This window comes from Alnus glutinosa, chromosome 6 (genome assembly GCF_958979055.1).
Source record: "Alnus glutinosa chromosome 6, dhAlnGlut1.1, whole genome shotgun sequence".
Classification (NCBI taxonomy): domain Eukaryota; kingdom Viridiplantae; phylum Streptophyta; class Magnoliopsida; order Fagales; family Betulaceae; genus Alnus; species Alnus glutinosa.
Genome location: NC_084891.1, coordinates 20,628,460 through 20,650,457, shown reverse-complemented (window position 1 = coordinate 20,650,457; position 21,998 = coordinate 20,628,460). Strand labels below are relative to the sequence as shown.

The following is a 21,998-nucleotide window of genomic DNA, read 5'->3' as shown; positions in this document are numbered from 1 at the left end:
TACCATTGAAAAAGGATTACAGATTATGGAGTCAAAGCTGAAAAGGAAAAGACCAGAATGGAAGCATTGAAGTTTTTGTTTTCTGGAATATAATGGCATTTTGTATATAGGAAAGGGTTGGACATGTAGTTTATGTAAGTAGTTTGAATTGCATGCTGATTTCTTTTGGACAAATTTCAGTGTCTTTAAAAAACCTATGGTGTAGTGAATGCATGGTTTTGGTATGTTTGAACAGATTTGGTAAATGCATGGTTTTGGTATGTTTGGACAGGTTTTGTTAAATGGGTTTTGTTAAATGGGTTTGGACAGGTTTGGTTTGGTGAATGCATGGTATGTGCATGGTATTGGTGAATGCATGCTTTAACACAAAATTAGAGTGGACATGCATGCTTTAACACAACCGGACTCAAATAAGTTCAGGTTCAACACACATACATTTTTCATTTCCAAAACATCATCCATTACGTACCAATAATGGTCTACATAAAGTAACATTTAACACCACCCTAAACAACAGCACCATAAACACATACAAAAAATGGATGATGTGTACAAAATAAAATCACCATAAACATCACCATAAACACATCACCATAAACCCTGCCCAAAACATCACCCTAAACCCTAAACATCATCACCCTAAATCTTCATGGTAACAACATACGATCATGTTTGGAATCGAATACACCCTTTGATTCTGATCCAGCCATAAGCAGATACACAATCATCAATATCCATGTACATACAATTATTGTCTTATAAATCTTCTTCATTGTTTGGTAATTGATCCCCTGAATCTCGATTTCTTTACGAAGGGCAGCATTTTCAATCTCCATATTTGCCCTCGACTTTGCAACTTCAGCTTCAACTATAAGTCGGCATCGTTCGGCTTCCTCTATCCCCATATTCGCCTTCAACTTTGCAACTTCAGTTTTAACCATTGTACGACATCGTTCCAGCTTCTTGAATCAAACTTCCATGCCACTCACGCAAACGACCTACCACCCTCTCTCCATGTAAACACATTTTGGGATCAACCCATTGGCAGAAACCACAAGCTCGATTTATCTGAAAAACGATAATAAAAATAAATCAAAAAATAAATAAAATAAAACAGACAGAAACAAAGGTTATTTCTGGCTTATGTTATTTGAAAATTAATCGTCGTAGGCTATTTATGCACTTTTCCATATCATTTCAAAACTCATTAATCTTCAGAAAATTAATGAGTTTAATACATGTATTGAATTTGATGTTGAATGATTATGTAAAGTAGGACAAGCTGTGAATATGAAACTGAACAAGAGGTTTGAGAGAAAAATGATTCTCTGATTTAGTATTGAATAGCATAATCAACTGTACATGACTTGCAATATATATATATACCGAGTTACATGAGTTGCTTTGCAAGTTATAATCTAACAGTCTAACTAACTAACAAAACAAAAGTCACGTGTCTATACAGAATTAATCACATGTGTAAAAATGTAATCTAATAACATGCTCCAAAAAAAAAAACTACTAAATAAAAATCAACCCAGTCCATTTTTTTTTTTAAAATATTTATATAAGTACAGTAAGAGGTAAGCAGCATTGCTCTTCATAAAAATTGCTGAAGATTTTCGGTTAAATTACCTTGTAATTTTGGCATTTTACAAACCTTCTACCGAAATTTTTTTCGGTGTAGGAGGTTAACATACAAGCCAGACGCTCGCAATAACAAATCGGCATTACTGCAGAAATTGCCCCACTCGTTGTCGACTCCAACTCCATAGAAGCAGTGCCTGATGGTTGCATCTTCGGGAAATTATGCGAAACTGGTCAGAGATGTCGAAAATCGGAAGCCCACTTCGAAAACCCTAGTTCCTAGTTCTTGCAGAGAGCCGTTGGTGAATGAGATGAGAAATATGTGCGAGCACGGGGGTGTATAAAGATGAGGTGAGGCGAGGGTATTTTGGGTAGAATTTTTGTCTGAAACGGTCACGTGACTTGCACGTGACCGACTTGCCGTCCAAACGAACGGGCGACTGGACAGAAGGTCCATTTCGTTACACGTTGGCAAGTTCGGGGGGGGTCATGTACCAATTTTCGTACATTGGGGGGTAAATCGCCACACCGTGAATAAATCAGGGGGGTGAAGTGTAGTTATCCCTTTTTTTATTTATGAAAAAGTACACATATCCCTCTCAAACTACTACTTAATTATCAATGTCCCGTCCCCCAAACTTCCAATTGTGTCAATATTCTCCTCAAACTACCAAAACATGTTAATGTCTCTCTTAACCCTAATACCAACAAAAAGACAAAAATGACCATAATTTTTTTTTCAATAAGACAAAAATGTCTTTATAAATTCGAAAAAAAAAAACTAAAACTAAAAAATAAAAAAATAAATTTTTAAAAAACAAATTAAAAGAAAAAAGGAAAAAAAAAAACGGAAAAAGAACGAATTTTTTTTAAAAAATAACTGATTTTTTTTTTAAAAAAAAAAAAAGAAAAAAAAACAAACGAAAAAAAAAAAAAGAGAAAGAAAAACCCGCTTTTATTTTTTATTTTTAGTTTTTTAATAACTTTTTGTTATTTTAGATTTTTTTAAATAATTTTTAATTTTTTTTAAAAAAAAACTTTTAATAATTTGATGATGGATATTTTTGTTATTAAGAAAATTTTGACATTTTTAATAGTTTAGAGGACGATCAACAAAATTGATAATTTGGGAAACGTTTGCAGTAGGTGGTAGATTGAGGGTTATGTTTTCCCATTTCTTAATTTTTTCAGTCCATTTGCGAGCCGAAAAGGTCAAGATTCCGGGACACTAGTGTCGTTTTGAACTTTCCGCAGTGTTTTTCCTGTAATTGGGTTTACACAAATCGTCAATATTCCCTGCTCACAGGACGGTGACCTAAGAGTCTCACTAGCCAATGAAGACTCTTGCTGTAAATGCCATTGTCCAATGAAAACTCAGTACTCGCTCACCTGCGAGCGATAGAATCAACGCACGAGTCCGCCTCTTTTGACACTTTTTTTCTTGAGCACCACACACGCACTCCCTCCCTCTAGCATAGACGCACTGCCATATATAAGGAAACATTACCCAGCTCTCTCGCCTGAGGCGGTCGCTTGAGCCGCATCAGGTTTTTCGTGGGCGATTCGATTCAACTCCCTTCTTCCAAAAACCACGTAATTATTCTCGTTTTCACTCTTTTACTTCACCGCGTTTTCAGGGCGCCGGTGCATTTTGATTGTTATATAAAGATCGCTTTCGATTTGAATGGATTTGAGTTTCTATTTTTCTTTTTTAAATCTATTGGTTGATTTATTAAAGTCGAATTGCTTGTATGGATATAGAATAACAGAGAAAGCTAGGACCAAACTAATAGGTTTATGGTTGCTTTGCTTGGTCCAAGAATACCAATCAATGGGGGCACGTTTTCTGTGAAATGGAGGCATTTTCTGATTTCAGTGAAGGTTTTTAGTGTGTTGTTCTTTCAAGATAGATTTGGCGTTGAATTTTGTCCAAACGATTAGGACTATACTTGGGATGCTTGCCATTTTCGCCTTTCGGATTCATCTAGTATGCATATATATACATTACTTCTAATCAAGGTTTTCACTTGTTGGTTTTAGAGGATATGTTGTGTTGCTCTTGGAAAACGAAAGGGTGTATTGTTGGTTGCCATTTTGTTGGAATGGTAGTTGGAAAGTGGGAAAGCATGAGGAGAATGTGAAAGTATTGGATGCTATGGAATGTGTGGAGCATGGCTCAGTTGACAAGCTTTACTGGATCCCTTCCAAGAGAGGATGGTTTGAGGTTAGCTTGTTCTATCATGTCTTAATTCCCCATGATAGCACCCATTTCCCTTGGAGGTGTATTTGGCCGAGTAAGGCTCATTTGAGAGTGAAAATTTCTTTGTTTGTTCGGCCACTTTAGGTAAGACCTTCACTTTGGATGACTTAAGGAAGTGGCATATCATTGTGGTTGATTGATGGTGTTTGTGTAAGAAGAGTAGAGAAACCGTTGACCATCGTTTACTCCATTGCAAGTTAGCTAGAGCATTATCAAACTCTATCTTCGGCTTGTTTGGTTTAGTGTGGGTCATTCACTTGTTGGAGAGGGAAGTTTGGTAGCCCTCAAAGGGAACTTGTCTGGAAGATGATTTCGCTATGCTTGATCTGGTGTATTTGGAGAGAAAGAAATGATTGAAGCTTTGAATACATGGAGAGGATGGTTGCAGAGTTAAAAGCCTTCTTCTTTAATTCCCTTTTCCAATGGAAGGATATATATATTATTATTTTTTTAATTTTTTTAATCTATTGTCATTTTCTAGTTTGGTGTTTTTCTTGTATACATCCACCTATAAAAAAAAATAATAGAAAATTGACTTCTTTACTGTAAATTAAGTTATTGAATACTCCAAACAAATCCCGAAATTTGAAACCACTAGTTATCCAATGAAAACAAGTCATTTTATTCTACAGCATATTGTTTCATCAGTCTTCCTTAAGTTACTTTTAATGATATTAGGTAGTTTCTGTCTAATTACTTTGGGGATGAACCACATCCATTGTGAGTTTAACTTTAGGATATGATGCTCACATACATGTCATAGTACAAACATATATACGTATTTTCTGGTAAAATCTTATGAAATGGGTCATGTTACTTTTATCGAAATGCACAGTATATTTGCTGTTGTGTGAAACTGCAACTTAGGGTTTATCATCAAATTTGTGGCACAGGGTGCGGAACTATTCTTCTTTCTGATTGAATATGGCCAGTGGTCCGGCATCATTTTCAGATATAGGCAAAAAAGCAAAAGGTATCCCCTTATGAAATCATTATATATGGTTTTTTTATTTTTATTTTTATTTTTATGTGCCTTGGGCTGAATATTTGGTGATTTGGGTGGTCGAACACTTTCTCATTGGATTATTACTCTTCCGTTTCATTTCATTGCAATTTACCAGAAGTTTGGACAAACCTAATTTGCAAGTGCACATGCATTTGAACTTTTTTATAATGCATTATTTACCATGTTCTACAAATTTTAGATTTGTGGAGATGAGGAGCATCTTAAATTTTGTTTAGAAGTGACAGTAGGTTGCAACAATGCAAGGGTAGCACTTCGTAACAGTGATCGATTTGGCAGCATATTTTAAATATTCTATAGTGAGTATGATATTTATATTCTTCTCTGGTTGGCAGAATCTTTTTCTTTTCTTTCTTTTTTCTTTGGGGTGGTGGCGCCATGGAAATGGTAATCTATCAATAGTAAACCTCCTGGAATGTGGGGACGAGACTATGTGTGACCAGCTATCTTAATTTACAGATCAGCCCACTGATATAGTATTCCCTAATCAGGTCTTATCCATTTCGTCTAATTTACTGCTAGTTGCATCTGATGAACAGCTGACGAATTTATTTATAAAGTTCTGACTAGAAAGGCATGGCCCTATGGCTAAGTAGCTCTGCCAGGGTTTCAACTCCTGACTGATGTGAAGTACCCAAGCTTGAAATTAAGCGTTTAAAATTGCTGAGCTTGTTTGTGGAGGTTTTGTTCCAGCAAACAACAATTACTAATATAAGTGGGAAAGTGATGTAGATGATTGGTACGTAAATTGTGGTGTAGAGTTTATAGAAGTTGACCCCATATAGATTTGATTTAAGTTTTCTATGGACAAGGACCTTTAGATGGATAGAAGGTAAGTGATATCTTTGAATGTAAAGTACTTGAAATAGCCATAGGGAAAGGAACAAGAAAAAGAAAAGTTTAATAATTAATGTTTTTAAGAAGGTCTGAGGCCTAGCAAATATGCAACCTTATTTCGAAATATGTCCCGCAAAGTGATTGGGATTTTAAACTTTGGAACCAAAAAACTTGTCTAATTAATAGAAGGTGGAAAGTTACATATTTCAATAACTTCAGATTAAGTTATCAGTGTTTCTATTGAGTACTGAGAGTTATGCATAATGGTTCTTGATGAAAACCATTGTCAAAGAAACTTGAATATATTTTTATATTATGCATCAACTTGAGAACCTATATGAAGGAGCCATCGTTCCACTATCGAGAGCCTTACATCTACGTCTTTGGCTTTTTGTTTCCATGAAATTTAAAGTAGAACTTTCAAACTTTTCTTGTTTTTTTTTTTTTTTTTGCCCTCTACTAGTTAGGTGGCTTAATGATATCTCAATTACTTCTAAAAAAAAAGTAGAACATTCAAACTTTGCAGTAGCTTGCTTTGTCAATTTTAATCTTGTTAAATTTGGACCTCTATGCAGACCTATTGACCAAGGATTACAACTTCGATCACAAGTTTACCCTGTCATTGCTGAGCTCTACTGGGCTGGTATGTCTGAACCTACTTTCTGCCTTTAGGTTCTCTATTTAAAACCTATGCTTTTGGTTATGGCAGTTTGAATACTTTACCAGGAAGATTGGACCTCTTTGCTTTAATTTTGCTGTTAGTTCTAAATTTTTATGCAATGATGATGCCGTGTAAGTTATTGGTTTTCTGTTTTTTGGAGGAATTATCTAAGATCCTTTGTTTTTTGTATGTGTTTATTTCTCTCTTGTGGTGGTCAGAAATCAATTAAGAATTAAATAATGAATCTCATGATAGTTTCCTGGGTCTGTCTCCTTTTTCCATCTCCCATTCATATACCCTAAGAAAGCCTTTTAGACTGTTGTTTCAGGTGATTGATATATTAAAACTGTCAGAATCCATATTATTTGTTTTTCCTCAAGTTTTGGAGCCTTAACCATGGCAGGACAATTTCAGGCTAGGACTAGAGAAATAAGGTGCTAAGAATCCAGTGAAATTGGCTTTTAACGGGTCTCACTCAAGAAAATATTATGGAGCGAAATTAGTAAAATCAGAACTTACAATTTTTGTAAGAGATACTGATTTATGTTTTATGGTTTCTTTGCATAATACATGATAACTTGGTATAAACTTTTTGGCTTTTTAGTCAATTATTGTTTTGTACGCAAGTCTTGAGAAACAGGGTAAAAGATTTGCATGGTTGGATGATTTTGGTCATCTAAAGAGATTGGACATAGTGTCCCTGATGTTGAGTTCTGGGCATAAAAAAGGAAAGTATGAACATGTCAGAAGCTAGAAGATTTGAAAAAATAAAAAAGGGTCGCTTTTCTTGCTGTCATCACTAAATGTTGGAAGATTTTGGCTTTCTATGACTTAAAAATAGTGATAAGGAAAAATATATGCAAACAGTAGGTCGAATTTTTCCAAGATAATTCCAGTTTCAGAGTTAATTCACTTTTTTTTTGGTGATCTTATCTTGAATATTGAATAGTAATCTATGATTAGTAAATATTCAGTAGTTGAAGCATCAAATCATAATGTGTTTTAATGGTTTTCACATGTATATGTCGATCTGTAATATGTTCTTATGCTGCTTTATTTTTGCCCCTTTTTAGAAAAACTTGTACTGTGCTCCACACGTATGCTACAACAAGAAGACATTTTCCAAGAGTCAGTTCATTTTGTAACATGATTAGTACTCCAGAAATATGTTTATTAGGTGTTTTTCAACTTGAAAGTCCTCAGATTTATAGAGGATGCAAGTCAGTATTCTGGTTTCTTCATAGGAAAAGTGTTATGTGTATATAGAGATTTTACCTTCTAAGTTTTAGTTACTAAAGCAAATTCAATTGAAGAATGAAGTTCAAGTGACATTACTCATGTCACTGGGCCTCAATGCAAAGCATACTGCTTTCTTCTGATTGTTCTCTTGGTGTTTTGGTTTCTCTCTAAAAGAATTTTGGCCATTTTTGCTGGCATATACCTTCAGAAGGACCAATCAAATTAGTGGCATTATAGGGTTGATATAAATAAATAAAAAATGTAGTAAGTGCGAGTTTAGGTTAATGAGGTAAGGCTTATCTGTGATTTACGTTATTAGAGTTCATGTTTAACATGAAAAGATGAAAGCCCTCAATTTGAACTTATAGAAATCACACGAGTTTTTCTCAATTTTCCATGATAACACCGTGGCATCCTAATTTAGTTAGTCATGCTAAATGTAAATTGAGGAACCCTTCATACATAGCTTTTGATGTCTGTAGATTTTTGCAAAAGCAGTGTTTAATCTGCCTCCCTCTTGCTTATAATGTTGTCTAATGGAGCCTTTTTTGTACTTTAATTTTATGACAGGGACTCACAGCTACTGGTTTAAAGAGGGACCAAATTTTTTTTGGTGACATAAATACCCTGTACAAGAGTGGAAATGCTATTGTGGATGTGAAAGTTGATACCTATTCTAATGTAAGAGGAGAACATTCTGCCGTAGAGCAATTTTTATTTTTATTTTTTTTGGTAAAAGTCACTAATAAGCTATTGTTGTCAGGTTGCTAGGTGGGCCCCATGATTTGCCCTTGTGGCGTATTACCAATATCTTAAGTTGATTCCTAATTTACCTTACACGCAGGTGTCTACAAAAGTGACTGTTAATGATATCTTCCCGAGCACCAAAGCAGCATTTAGCTTCAAAATTCCTGATCACAAGTCTGGCAAGGTCAGTGAAATGCAATTTATGGAAATAAAATTGGTAAAATTTTTTGACAAAACAAAAGAGAGAAAAAAGAAGTATTGTGGTCATGCTGCTCAATGCAAAATAATAATAATAATAATAATAATAACTGCACATCCCTCATAGGAGACTAAGGGTTATTATATGTTCTCTATTTTTTTTATTCTTTGAAAGTGCGTCTCCAGTGAGGTCTTTCTAGCTCCCAACAGTTGGTCTTCTTCATGCTTATAAAAAAGAAAAAATACAGTTAGTCTTCTTTATATCTCCATTGAGCCCAACCAAGATTTTTATTTCCAGAAGCAATATGTGCTTAGTCCAACTGCACAAGTATAACATATAGCATTAATTGCTCTTTTGACCATTCAAGGCTTTTTGATCAGTCGATTGATAATTAGATCAAGGGTACAAGGGTTTAATCTGGTCATTATGATGACTAAAAGTGCACTGTTTAACAAACTTGGGATGCTAGCAGGGCAGTCCAAGATGTGGAGCCATACTCCAGACCCTGTCTGCGAAAAAACCCACTTATCATATTCATCATTATTTGTGATGAGAAGGGATGGTACAAGTATAACATATGATGCATTAGGCTTGGGTCTTGTTGGTGGAGAAATTTCCAATTTGGTATGGCTCACCCAACGGTTCTGTTATTTGTAGATTTATTACTAGTATGTACTTAAAAAAAATAAATAAAATAAAATAAAATTTCTACTGGTATGTGATTGTTAAGATACTGTGCAAATTTAATAAGTTCGTTTTTTTCATTTCTTTTTTTTTCTTCACATACCTCCCTGATGGTTTTCCAATATGCCATTTTATGTCAAAAAAGTTTTTGCAGTTTTAGAAACCTTTAGAAGCTTTAAGAAGTCCATTTATTTTGGCCAAAGGGTGTTATTTAAAAATTCATTTGCGATTGCTGAAAACAATGATGTAACAGCTTGTTACATAACTTCAGATGCTCTCTATTGTTCTGAAACACTTAAGCTGGGGATACCGTTATTTCAGAAGTAATGATTCTTAATGTTAAAACAAAGAATTCAATTCCAAGGTATTCTGAAAGTATTTGACATTTTCTCGGCATTGTATTCCAGCTGGATGTGCAGTATCTTCATCCTCATGCAGCAATTGATTCCAGTATTGGCCTGAACCCAAATCCTCTTTTGGAGCTTTCAGCTGCAATTGGCAGCAAGGATCTCAGTTTGGGTGCCGAAGTTGGATTTGATACAGCTTCTGCTTCTTTCACGAAGTACAATGCTGGGATTGGCTTGAACAAGCCAGATTACTCTGCAGCAGTTTTATTGTAAGTGTTGAGGAATCTTTATTTTCTTTCCATGTTCTTAAAATGTGTACTTAATTCTTTCTTTCTTCTTCTTCTTTTTTTTTTTTTTTTTTTTTCATATCTTGTGTGCATGTGTGCTTATTTGTTTCAACAAGTATCTCCTGTGGTTTAAGACTTGCATTTGAGATAATGTTCACAAGGCCACAAAACGAAATCAGCTGCAGCACATAGCACGAGATTGCAGTGTTCAGTAACATGTCTCGTCATGTTATTTAGTGCCAAAAATGTGCAATTATGAGATTTTTTATCTGATAGGTATAGGCTTTCATTATTTGTTAGAAATTTAGAAGTATTCATCAGCATGGTATGTAGAAGCTTAATTAACAAGGCTTAGTAATTTATTATAAATCAAATTTCAATACTGTTGTTAGATTGGGTAAATCTTAAAATATTCCTCGTTAGATTTTACTTTTCAAAATCCTGTGGTTTTTTTTTTTTGATGACAGTCGTGCATCATAATGGTGACATTTTCAAACTTGGCTTGATATTATTTGATCAGAAAACATGCACATGTACAACTTACCAAGAAATTTGTCGCAGGGCTAACTGGGACTCCTTTTTATTTGTTTTCACAAGTTTTAGACTGGTTCAAAAGCAAGATTTTGGTTCTTGAATGTTAACGAGTCACTTTAGCACCTAAAAATGAACTATGTGTGCAACATGTTCTTTATGGCAAGCCCCTCAATCAATGAGATATGAACTACACCTCATAACCCCTTAAATTGAAATATTGTCAATTGATTTCCTCTTTGAGAAGTCCATGCTGCTGATTTGATCTACACATGTTTCATACAAAATTACAGAAAGTGAATGTTGTGTTGTATTGTCTAAAGAATGATTGTGTCGATTAGGACTGTCTAAGGAGGATTTTGTTTTCTTTTTGGAAATGGAGCCAAATTCAACTTATATTTTCAATTAAAAATGCTTGCTGAGTGTTGGTTATGACCTTGAAGACATGATTGTTTATGCAGGACAAACAAAGGAGAGACATTGAAGGCATCTTACGTTCATTTTGTGAATCCTGTGAATGGAACAACAGTTGCTGCTGAAATTAGTCACAGATTTTCCAACAATGAAAACAGCTTTACCATTGGAAGCTCTCACGCACTTGATCAGCAAACTTTGGTAAAAACACGATTCTCTGACAATGGGAAAGCTGCGATGCTATGCCAGCGTGAATGGAGGCCGAAGTCACTGATTACATTTTCAGCCGAGTACGACTCCAAGGCCAACAAGGCTGGCCCTAGGTTGGGTCTTGCCCTTGCTCTCAAGCCATGAGAATTGAGATGGGCGACTGTTTTGAATTTAATACCCTTTCAAAATATGACTTATTTCTTTCCCAAATTGCAGGAGGGTATTTATTACCCTAAAATTATATTTGAAACTCAATGAACTAGGTGCAAGGATGAAATGTTTTGATTTTTGAAGCATTGGCGGGGAATTGGATCCATGTTTTGGAGAAAATAATTTTATAATGATATTTACATTTTTTTCTTCCTTTTTTTTTTTTTTTGGCATAATTTAATACAACTGCTGAGTAATGCGGCCCTGATTGGCTACACTCTCCTATATCTCTTATTTTCGCTTCTTTCAAAAAAAATTATCAGCTTCAAAATATTCTAATTTTATTTTTTTTATTTTTTATATCACATCAATTTTTTATTACTATTTAAATAAAAAAATTTGTCACAATATATATATATATATATATATATATATATATACATTTACTTTATATTACATCAATCACTTATTACTACCTCTTGAAAAAAAAAATTCACTTTAAATATGAGAGGAAGGGGTTGTAAACGGGGCTAGTATTACTTTTTATACTATACTCTTTTCATGCCAGTTGACGTAACGTGTTTCACGTGACAAATATTATTATTATTATTTTTAAAAAAAGAAAGTAATGTTACTTATTAATTTTATTTTATTTACACAGGCTGATATAATGTGTTTTAAATAGTCAATATAAGAAAAAACTTAAAATATATAATATAAATTGGTGTCGGTGTAAAATGGGTGCGTAGACTCTCAATACGCTCGCAAACATTTGTACGGCCTCAAAATCCATATCGTCATCATTCAATCTGAGTGCAAAAACAAATTTGTCTTTGAATAATGCTTTGTTTGTTTCAGTGTAAAATGATTTCGGCATTTTACGGTATTTAGTAGGGGCGAAAATAATAGTAAACGAAAATCATTTTCGGTTTGACCGTAAAAGCTTCTTTAATTTTTAGAAAACGATTTATGATTTTAAAAATCGTAAATCATTTTTCAAAATTAAACTCTTCGTCCTTACACGTACGTTTGATATCCGATTGTCCGAATCCGGCAATGGTCATTCGTCAAAATTCAGGCCGGGCTAGAATCTGGCATCATTCGGCCACTGGAATACTGCCAGCGCCGGATGCTAGCGGGTCAGATTCCGGCCATGATCAGAACCCCGCCGGATCTGACCTGATCCGGCCATTGATCCAGTCGGATCTGGCCAAAATGGTCAGGATCCGGCCACTGATCCAGCCAAAATGGCCTGGATTCAGCCGGATCTGGAGGAGTCCGACAACAGCGACCAGACGTTGCTGGATTCCGGCGACAATTGTATTTTTACCTTTCGTAATTTTTTCGTGCGAACTAAACGCTCAAAAATATTTTCAAGAAAATCATTTTTTCTGAAAATAATTTCGTCAAAAATATTTTACGACGGAAACTATTTTACTTCAAAACAAACGGACTATAAGATATCCATTCATTGACCGACTTCATTTTCACTCACCTCCTACGCGACGACGTTTAGATGTCTTGTAAATTAATTGACCTATTAAAGTTAGAAAATGAAATTAATTAAAAAGAAGGTCCCGATTCTTATATGATTCTCAGAAACCAGACCCTGGCACTTGTGCCATTGGCCCATACCCTACCAAAAGAACCCAAAAAAAAAAAAACGTTTCTTTTCTTTTCTTTTCTCTTCTCTGCTCTCTCTCCTCAGATCCAAACACAAACACACAGATCTCGTTCCTTCACTTTCCCGGAAAATCTTAAAAGGAAAAGATGTCGCACGGCGACACGATACCCCTCCACCAATCCTCCCAGTCGGACATCGACGAGATCGAGAACCTGATCAACGCCAGCGTCCAATCGGGCCCCGCCACCGTCCTCCCGGCCCGGCCGCCCAGCCCGCCGCGCGCCTCCATCCCCGTGGTCTCCTCGTCCCCCTCGCCATTCATACAGTCTCATCTGCCTCCTCCTTCTGCTCCTCCTCCGCCACCACCACCCTCCTCCTCATCCAGCCAGAAGGTGCCATCCGTGAGCATCGGGGTGAGCGGGTTCGGTCCTCCTGCGAACACGCTGACGGAGCCGGTGTGGGACACGGTGAAGCGGGATCTGGCGAGGATCGTGAGCAATCTGAAGCTGGTGGTATTCCCCAACCCCTACAGAGAGGACCCTGGCAAGGCTCTCCGCGATTGGGATCTCTGGGGCCCCTTTTTCTTCATTGTCTTCTTGGGCCTCGCTCTCTCCTGGTCTGCCTCCGTCAAGAAGGTCTGCGAGCCCAATGCCTTTTTCGTTTTTTTCTTTTCTTTCTTTACTTTTGATCTTATGAAAGAACCGCAAATGATGATAAGAGATATCGACAGGACAAGATTAGGAAATGATAGTACTAATGAGGATTAATGAAAGTTTAACCAATTCGTTGATTCTTGCGCTAAATTGCATCTCTAGCATTTCCTATATAACTCTTTAGAAATCGTTTTTCCCCAGATATATGTCAATTTATACTGTGCACCCAGAAAATTAGTCCCATATTAAGTGAGAGTGCCAAGGCCATACACGGTTGCTGTGAAACCGCACATTGATTCCTTATTAGGCGAGAGTTTAGGCTATAAGAGCATTCCTAGTGAGCTTGGCAAAACCCATTTTTAGCCAAATTTTGCCGGTGAGCTCAAAATATCCCCCTGCAGCAAGCATGGTAGAGCTGCAGTAAATTTGCCCCTTGTCAGAGTGTCTCGCCATGTCTGGCGAACAAACTTCCCTCCCCAATTTATTTTTGGGCATTACTATATTCAGAATGCTCTGATCACTCTCTCTCTCAACAATCTCAAATGGTCAGCTTCCTTCTCTCATCTAGTTCTTGTTCTTGTTCTAGTACTATATAGTCTTCGAGCAATTGAATTTTAATCTGGACCTTCCAGCCCTTGTTTCAATCATATTCACGCAAATCTGAATTTCAGTTCAGTCTATAAGAAAAACTGGGTTTTGCTTCAGCAACTGGCTATATTTTCTTGGAAAACTTCTTGGATTTTGGTTGTTCGCAGATCCGAATCCACAAGACATGGGTTTGAATTTGAGTATCAGGAAAGTAAATATAGGAGGAGGATTGAGAACATTGATGGAATCAGATTGATTTGGGTTTTGAATTTTGTTACTGGAGAATTGGGTTTTCTTTTGAAAGTTGTGTAGAGTTTAGAGTTAGAGTTGTGGGGTTAAAGTAGTTTGAGTTGAAGGATTTTAGAATTGGGGTTGTGATAGTTTAAAAAATTGTTCGAAGTTCAGAAATTATTTGTGGGTATTATGGATATGGGTTTGTTGCGAGGATTTGTGGATTGAGTTTTAGATGATTTTTTTTTTACTTGGAGAATTTGTAATAAAGAAAGAACGAAGAAGAATATTTAAATAAAGTAGAGAAAGATTTAGAGGGTTTGATGTGCAGTACTTTTTGGAAGTGGCTAGCTAAAATAGAAAAAGTTGATTTTTTAGTTAAAATTTAGTTAAAGTTTGCCTAGTTCAGAGCATCATTATCAAGCTCTCCAAATTTTTCTCCAAATTTAACCCAAACAATGTATTTTTTTTGATTTTGTCCATCACTTTTAAAGTAACTCATACATCAAACTCTCTAAATATTTCTCTATTTTAACCATATATTGTTTTTTATTGGTTTTAAGAATAACTACTTTAACTAACTACTTTCATGAACATCAAAATTGCACCAACAATCAGCCAACTCCCTTCATCCAACATACTACATTTTTTTTTTACTCAACATTTTTTTTTAATTGTTTTTTAACCCAAAACGCCATGTTTAATCAAGCCTTAGTAGCCTCCAGTTGTTCCCCACTTCCCGCAATTCATCTTCTGCCACGTACCCACAATTGCACGCCTACCTTATCTCTACTAAGCTTCTTCTACACTCTTCCATCTTCTGTTTAAACTCAAACTCAAAGGTTCCACTTTCAACTTCCCTTCCACAGATCTACCTTTGACAAAATCGCACTCAGTGAAGAAATTGCACCCAGAGAGAGATGCACAAAAAGCGGAAGGCGGGGATGAAAGTGAAGAAGCGGGAGAAGTGAAATAAAATGATATAAAATGAATGGCGTAAGAGTAGATCGGAGGTAAATTTGGAGAGGGTTTCTGACATGGGTTATTTTGAGGAAACTATGGAGAGCTCGATGCAAGAGAGATTTTGAGAAATTTCTCTATTATTTGGTGAAAATTTTGAAATACCGAGTTTAATACGGATGCTCTCACTAGGAATGCTCTATAAGTGACTTTGACTAGTCCAATAGGACAAATATGGTTGGCACATCTCTAATTCATTGCTTATATTTTTAGCAACTATTCTAGCAGGCTGATAAAGTATTGTAGAGTAGTGCTGGTACCAAGGTTGCCTTTTTCCACTGAATACGTCTCTCCTAGAATTTGTTTTTTTTTAACAAAAAATGGCTTGGTTATTTTTCCCAGCTATGGTTTCTGAAGTGGAATGAATATTTTGGATTACATGGAATTTAACTATAAGCTAGTCCTACTTTTAGTGGCTATGTATCATCTGGGTTCCTTCCATTTGATTAGCATATGGAGCCTGTATTTTTGTCATGAATTTAATATTCTAAATACCTCTCTGCCTCATCAATTTGCATTTTCAGTTGCAATGCTACTTTAATCAACCGTAATATTCAATGAAGATGAAGAAAGTGAATGACAAATTATGTATCTATATCTATTAAGAGGCATTTTTTTTTTTCTCTTCAAAGTATTTTCATGTTATCTATTTTCACTTATATTTCTCTTTGCGTCTATATGCTCATTATCGTCATTTTTTCTATAATCTCCAGTCTGAGGTTTTTGCTGTTGCATTTGCGCTACTTGCTGCTGGTGCTGTGATTCTGACCTTGAATGTACTGCTGCTGGTAATTCCCTCTCTCTCATACATGCTTCACATAACTTTCTGTCTGGGTATAGTTTCCATCCTGTTAGACAACAACTCTTGAAATCTAGTCTACAATTGTGCATACACAAGATTATGGAAATACCCAGATGCTGTAAGATTGAATTTTGGAGATGCAAAAGTCTGCATACTCAAAAAAAGTTTTCATACATAGTAAGAAGTGGACTTTGGCTGAGGTTCTTGCATTTGCCATGTTAGGGTGGACATATAATCTTCTTCCAAAGTCTGAGCTTGCTGGGTTACTGCTTGTTCCCTCTGGACGTTGGAGCCATAATCTGTATGTTGAAGGACAATGTGATATTGAAGGTGATTGTGGTATGTGTGACGCTGGCGTGGAGCTCCTGGGCAGCATATCCTTTCATGAGTTCAGCAGTCAACCCAAGGAGAAAAGCCCTCGCACTCTATCCTGTTTTTCTCATGTATGTATCTGTTGGTTTTCTCATAATTGCCATTGATTAGATTAATACATCAGCAGTGCCCATTATAGAGATTCCAACGAGCATCATAAAGCACTTTCTGTTACATAGAAATTTCATGTAATGATCAATTTTTCGTCTCATGTTACTGTATTTTTTGATGTCTGTGCTTATACGTTTGGAGACAATTCTGCCTATATACTAGTTGTATGAAACAGTCTACATGGTTCTTTATCCTACACTGTCATGCTTCTAAAAGTGGAGATTGAGGGGGGTCAGGCTCAATCTGATATGTATATTGATAAGAAGATAAAACAGTATTTACACTTGTCCTTCAGTGAAGAGTAGTTACAATTTGGAAAATGGTTGTTAGTTTTCAGCTTAATAGTGTGTCATTATTAGTTCTTTCAACTTAGTATTTTGTATTTTTGAAAAGAAAAAAGTCGAATTTGTCAGGGAATATGTTTTTATTCATTGTGGAGTTGAGAAGTTGAGTGAGTTTTAATTAGAGAATGCTTCATTTTATGACATAGATACTCAACTGCCATAGGTTCTCTTGTTATTGTCGCATTACCTACTTCAAACCTCAACAGATAAGAGTAATGTTAAAACTTAGAAGTATTCCATTATGTTGAGGTGGCAGGGTGAAGTAGTCCTTGGATGGATGAGCCTTTGTTATGTATATATTCAATGAAACCTACACCTTGTCATGTTAGCCTAGTTTGATACTTTGAGATATTTGTGTGGTATATAACATTTATTCTTTTAGATACGTTACTTTCGTCAGATAATAACAAAAGAATTGTATTTTTATATTAAAAAAGAAAGCAAGCAAAGAAGAAAAAAAAAGGAGACTGGGTCATGTTGCTGGGTACCTACCTAGCCATTGTGGCTTGACCCAGCCACTGTTGTGGGGTAACTAAATCATGGTAAGGCTGGGTGACAGCATAAAGACATGATCGTGGCTGGGCAGAACCCAGCCATGGTTGTGGTTAGGTGAGGGTCAACCGTGGCTAGTGGGTCATATCCACCCACTGTCCCAGCCACCAATGGCTGGGTATGGTTGGCTGCGTCTAGCTATGGTGGTTGAGTAACCCAGCCATGATCGAAGCTAGGTCGTACCCAATCACCAACGTGGCTGGGTCATGACCTAGTCTACTTTTTTTTCTTAGTTTTATATATATATAGAATAGGCATATTTCATTTTATTGTGTTATTTATTTGACGGTAAAATGGATGAAAGTCTCGCATTTAAAATGATTTCAAACTCAGTCTTAGATTTGTAAAATTAGAACTTGGGGTCTAGAAGTTAAAATCAAATAAAGTACTGGGGTTCCATCTTATTTTTCCCATCAATTAATTATTATTAAAAACACTAAAAAAATATTAATTGCAAATTTTCTTAGCAAAAAACATTATGAAGACCGCCAAACAAGAAGGGTGAATGACAAAGTAAATGTAGTATTTAAAGGATTCTAACGAGAGGAATCTATTCAAGTTGGAAGAAAAGAAAGAAACAATTGTCATGCTCGAAAGAATTGAATTTCCAAGAGGCCTTTCGAAGATGCTTTACAAGCTTCTTCAATGTGGAAATGATGGAAAATTCTGAGACATTGTCTAATCTGGACTATTCTAAGATTAAAGATTTGTATAAATTTTGGAATTTTCAAAGAAATGTATGAAGAACTCAATGGTGTTTGGAAAGCGCATATATTGTACAAATCAGAAAGCACGTTTCAAAATCTTTTCTCTAATATCATCAATCAACAAGCTGGGTTGGAATGAAAATAAGAAAATTATGGTTACTCTGAAAAAGAAATAGATCGATTTTCTCCCAATGTGATTACTCTGAAAGCAAAGAAATTACTACCTCAATATATATTCTACAATATTTAACAACGGGTTGAAGATCATTATGTGAGGATTAGACAAATTCTTCTATGAAAGTCATATCAGAATATGAATCTTTATGAAGGAATTCCCGAATTCAAAGTACTCGTAAATCACGAGAAGTTTCTATAATATTTTCAGCTTTTTAACAAATGCGTCAAGACGCCGGTAAATGATTTTTGTGGGACAAAAAACCGTCCTCCAACATGCTCTTTTTAATAAAAAAAAATTAAATATAATCATAAGTGTTATTTGATGTGTTATCAAATAACACTTCATGATTATATTTAATTTAATTTTTTTTTTTTTTTTTTTTTATGAAAAAGGGCCTGCAAAGGGACGGTAAAATATATCACCTCTCCAAGACGCCAAGCTGACGAAGCTCTATAGTAGGATAATTGAAGTTCCTTGTAGCCCATTGCGCCCGTCATAACGTCTGGCCGACGGTACTCTTGGGTAGGCTCTGGAAATTTCACCGAAACAAATTGTGGCAGAACAAAACTTGCTGACGAGGTAGCCGATGCCAAATCTTAACTTTTACCACCAAAATAGTTAGATGTTTAAAAAGTTAGCATCTCTGTTTTGATAATGGAAATAGGCCAAATACTAAAAAGCCAAACAAACTCTCTACTTAGCCATTTGGTGATAAGAACCAACCACCGACAAAATTTTGTTAGTTGGGTTTGGCAATCTGTGCTTGATGGCATCAATTCATACGCGGAGATTTGAGCAACGTTTGGTACTTGGGGGGACTACTAAAAGTCGATAATGACAAAAGAAGGAATTCATAGAGAGCTGGAATTTAGCATATAGGAACTTAATTCTGATCTTTTAAAAAAAAAAAAAAAAAAAAAGCTTAATTCGGACTTAAATTTTTTAAAATCTATTAACTACCTTCATTTAGGAAATTGGGCAGTGATTTTTGTGGGTGTTAATATTTAAAAGAAAAAAAATAAGTATATAAAGTGATGTATAAAATAATGCCTTCTTAAGTCACTATTACCCTTTAATTACCCGTCATTATTTAAGATTAGAGAATTGCTTCTACTATTTCTGTTATACACTTTATATTCCATTAACAATTAGCTAAACATTTAGTAAAGTTAATCAAATGACAAATTTATGTGTCCATCATAGGGCAAATCCATCATGTGCAACTAGAATTTATTCTGACTGTATTGTCACCCTTTTTCTTTTATCTAGTTCTTTTTCTTCGTGTAGTTGAAAAGACTTTCTATCATTCTTGTATGTTTCCTAGTTTTGTTTTTTCTTTCTTTAAAAGAAAAAGGAAAAAAAAAAAAAAAGTTTCTTTTAACGCTGACACATTGATGATGATGATGAAGAATTCTTGGGAAAATTATTGACTTGTCAGATATGCTCTACTACTCTACTCTGTATCTAGCCTGTGTACTCATACACAGAAATCTCTCTCTCTCTCTCTCCAATGATGTGAATATTTGAAGTATTTGCATGGATGAAAAAAGTGAAAAAGGTCGAAAAAAATATGCATTATTAATTTTTTTTTTTTTATTAATTAGAAAAACAAAAACTTGTTGTTTTCCACCATGCCACTGCATATGTGCAGCAGCCAAGGACCAACATGACCAAGTAGCCTGCAACCCATGACACAGTTTTTATCGTGACCATTGTTTTGTTTTGGTTTACCTGCCCACATAGTTGTACGGTCGATCGTCTCAGATATTATTGCCTGTCTATATATATATATATATTAACGTGTACGGCCATACCAGAGAGAGAGAGAGAGAGAGAGAGAGGTTGCGTTTACGTGCGGATTGAGTTTTTGAACATGGAGGTGAAGAGTCAGAGCGTTGAAGGATTCCGATTCTCTCTCTCTCTTTATACTTGAAAATTTATTCTAAATATTAATATAATGGTTTAATTTCTTTATTAATAAAATAAATAATAATAATAATAATAAAAAGTTATGTATATATATAAAGGGCTTGGGAGAAAGAGCCTTCTTGAGCTATTTCTCTCTCTCAATAGTCAATACTCACTTCAGAGAACCAAACAAAACAAGCCCACAATTTAAAAGAGAACCAAACAAAACATGAGAGCCGACGAGAGGATAGAGATTGATTCTCATCCTTCTCATCACCTACATTTTATTTATTTAACTTTTCATCTAATTATATAAATATAATTACTCTTTTTTTTTTTTTTAAACGATGCACAATTAATTAAGCTATGATCCAAATGGGCCGAGTTAATCATGGCTTCAGCTCTTCACCCAGTTGAAGAATTTATTCATTAGCTCTTACTCTTAACGTGAAAGTAAAAATTATTGTTAAATTTTAAATAAATAACTTTTTTTATTGTTATGTCAAAAAATATATACTTAAAAATAGGTACTTGCAGAAAATACACGTGGCATTTCCGATTGAAGAAAGTTCAAGATAACATGCAACCATACAAAAACAATTTTAATATATTTAAGTCAAAGTGGAGTTATTGATAATGCACGGGTGGACTGCCTGCCCAAATCTGATCTTAAATACTAAATAGTAAAGCTAATACCTCTGACCCTTTATTTAATTAGAGAGCAAGTGGTCTAGCAATTAGCATGCTCATTATCTACCATCTCTTTTTGTACTTTTGGCAATAGCATATTATTATCTATTTTTTTTTTTTTTTTTTTTTTTTTTTTTCTTTTTTTTTTGGAGCTCAATAGCCATCTTATTCAATGCTGCAGTGGTTGTACCTCTTTATTAATCATTATCATAAATACCTGCCCCTTTATAAACTATTTATTTGGGATATGACTTCAGAGAAATTGTAAGTAAAAATAAGGCAATAAAGCTCTACATTGATGGGTTCTACTTCTACTGTTCTACATTGGGGTCAGCACCATCTATTGACATTTACAATTACTATAGCAATTAATTTGAGCAATAAAGTAAGAGAGGATATATAAAATTTATTTGTTCAAATAAAATTTTAAATTATTCTGTCATAAATAAGTTTCATATTAGTTTTCTCACATTATTTGTGAAAATTACTAGCAATTCGGTCGGTTGCCATAGATTTTTATTCCAACACCATATATCCAATGAGAGTTGGATCTGGATACTAGTAAGAGCTACGGCTTAAGATAGGATTGAGATCTTCAGGAATTTGTAATTTCAAATTAGCAGATTAGAGAGCTCATAGGAAACACATTTGTTTAAATAAATTTATGGGATAACTTTACTTATAACTCCTGATTTTTATCACTTTTACAAAAAGGTACCCCAACTTTTAAAAATGTCAATTTAGAGTATCCATCTTTCAATTTTTTTTCAATTTCAACACTCTATTACAATTTTCCGTTAAATCTTGTCAAAATTTTCAAAATACCACTTAATTTTTTAGGAAAAAAAATTGATAAAATTTAGTTGTTTGTCAGAATTTAACGGAATTTGTAAAAATACTCACACATGAATCTTTGAAAAAATTTTATAATTTTTTTTTAAAAAAAATAAATAAATAAATAAGGGTATTTTAAAAATTTTGATAAGATTTAATGAAAAATTTCAACGGAGAGTTAAAATTTTTTTAAAAAAAAAAGAAAAA

At 34.8% G+C, this 21,998-nt stretch overlaps 2 protein-coding genes across 2 annotated transcripts; both read left to right on the top strand.

The window, feature by feature from the left end:
- Positions 1-3,021: 3,021 nt before the first annotated feature.
- Positions 3,022-11,390, top strand: LOC133871976 (mitochondrial outer membrane protein porin 4). The gene is made up of 7 exons (XM_062309470.1): positions 3,022-3,180; positions 4,741-4,820; positions 6,284-6,351; positions 8,179-8,289; positions 8,453-8,539; positions 9,646-9,854; positions 10,865-11,390. The coding sequence occupies exons 2-7, from the start codon at positions 4,772-4,774 to the stop codon at positions 11,169-11,171; spliced, it is 831 nt and encodes a 276-aa protein (XP_062165454.1). The 5' UTR covers positions 3,022-3,180; positions 4,741-4,771; the 3' UTR covers positions 11,172-11,390.
- A 1,425-nt stretch (positions 11,391-12,815) lies between these two features.
- On the top strand, positions 12,816-16,898 carry LOC133871865 (protein YIP4a-like). The gene is made up of 3 exons (XM_062309310.1): positions 12,816-13,436; positions 16,007-16,081; positions 16,318-16,898. Exons 1-3 carry the CDS (start codon positions 12,948-12,950, stop codon positions 16,576-16,578), a joined length of 825 nt encoding a protein of 274 aa, XP_062165294.1. The 5' UTR covers positions 12,816-12,947; the 3' UTR covers positions 16,579-16,898.
- The last annotated feature ends 5,100 nt before the right edge of the window (positions 16,899-21,998 follow it).

Excerpts from the sequence above, each read along its gene's own strand:
- LOC133871976 (XM_062309470.1), top strand. The coding sequence starts at position 4,772 with ATGGCCAGTGGTCCGGCATCATTTTCAGATATAGGCAAAAAAGCAAAA. Across the intron at positions 4,821-6,283 it reads TATAGGCAAAAAAGCAAAAG|ACCTATTGACCAAGGATTAC; the intron begins GTATCCCCTTAT and ends ACCTCTATGCAG. Across the intron at positions 9,855-10,864 it reads TACTCTGCAGCAGTTTTATT|GACAAACAAAGGAGAGACAT; the intron begins GTAAGTGTTGAG and ends TTGTTTATGCAG.
- LOC133871865 (XM_062309310.1), top strand. The coding sequence starts at position 12,948 with ATGTCGCACGGCGACACGATACCCCTCCACCAATCCTCCCAGTCGGAC. Across the intron at positions 13,437-16,006 it reads GGTCTGCCTCCGTCAAGAAG|TCTGAGGTTTTTGCTGTTGC; the intron begins GTCTGCGAGCCC and ends TATAATCTCCAG. Across the intron at positions 16,082-16,317 it reads CCTTGAATGTACTGCTGCTG|GGTGGACATATAATCTTCTT; the intron begins GTAATTCCCTCT and ends TTGCCATGTTAG.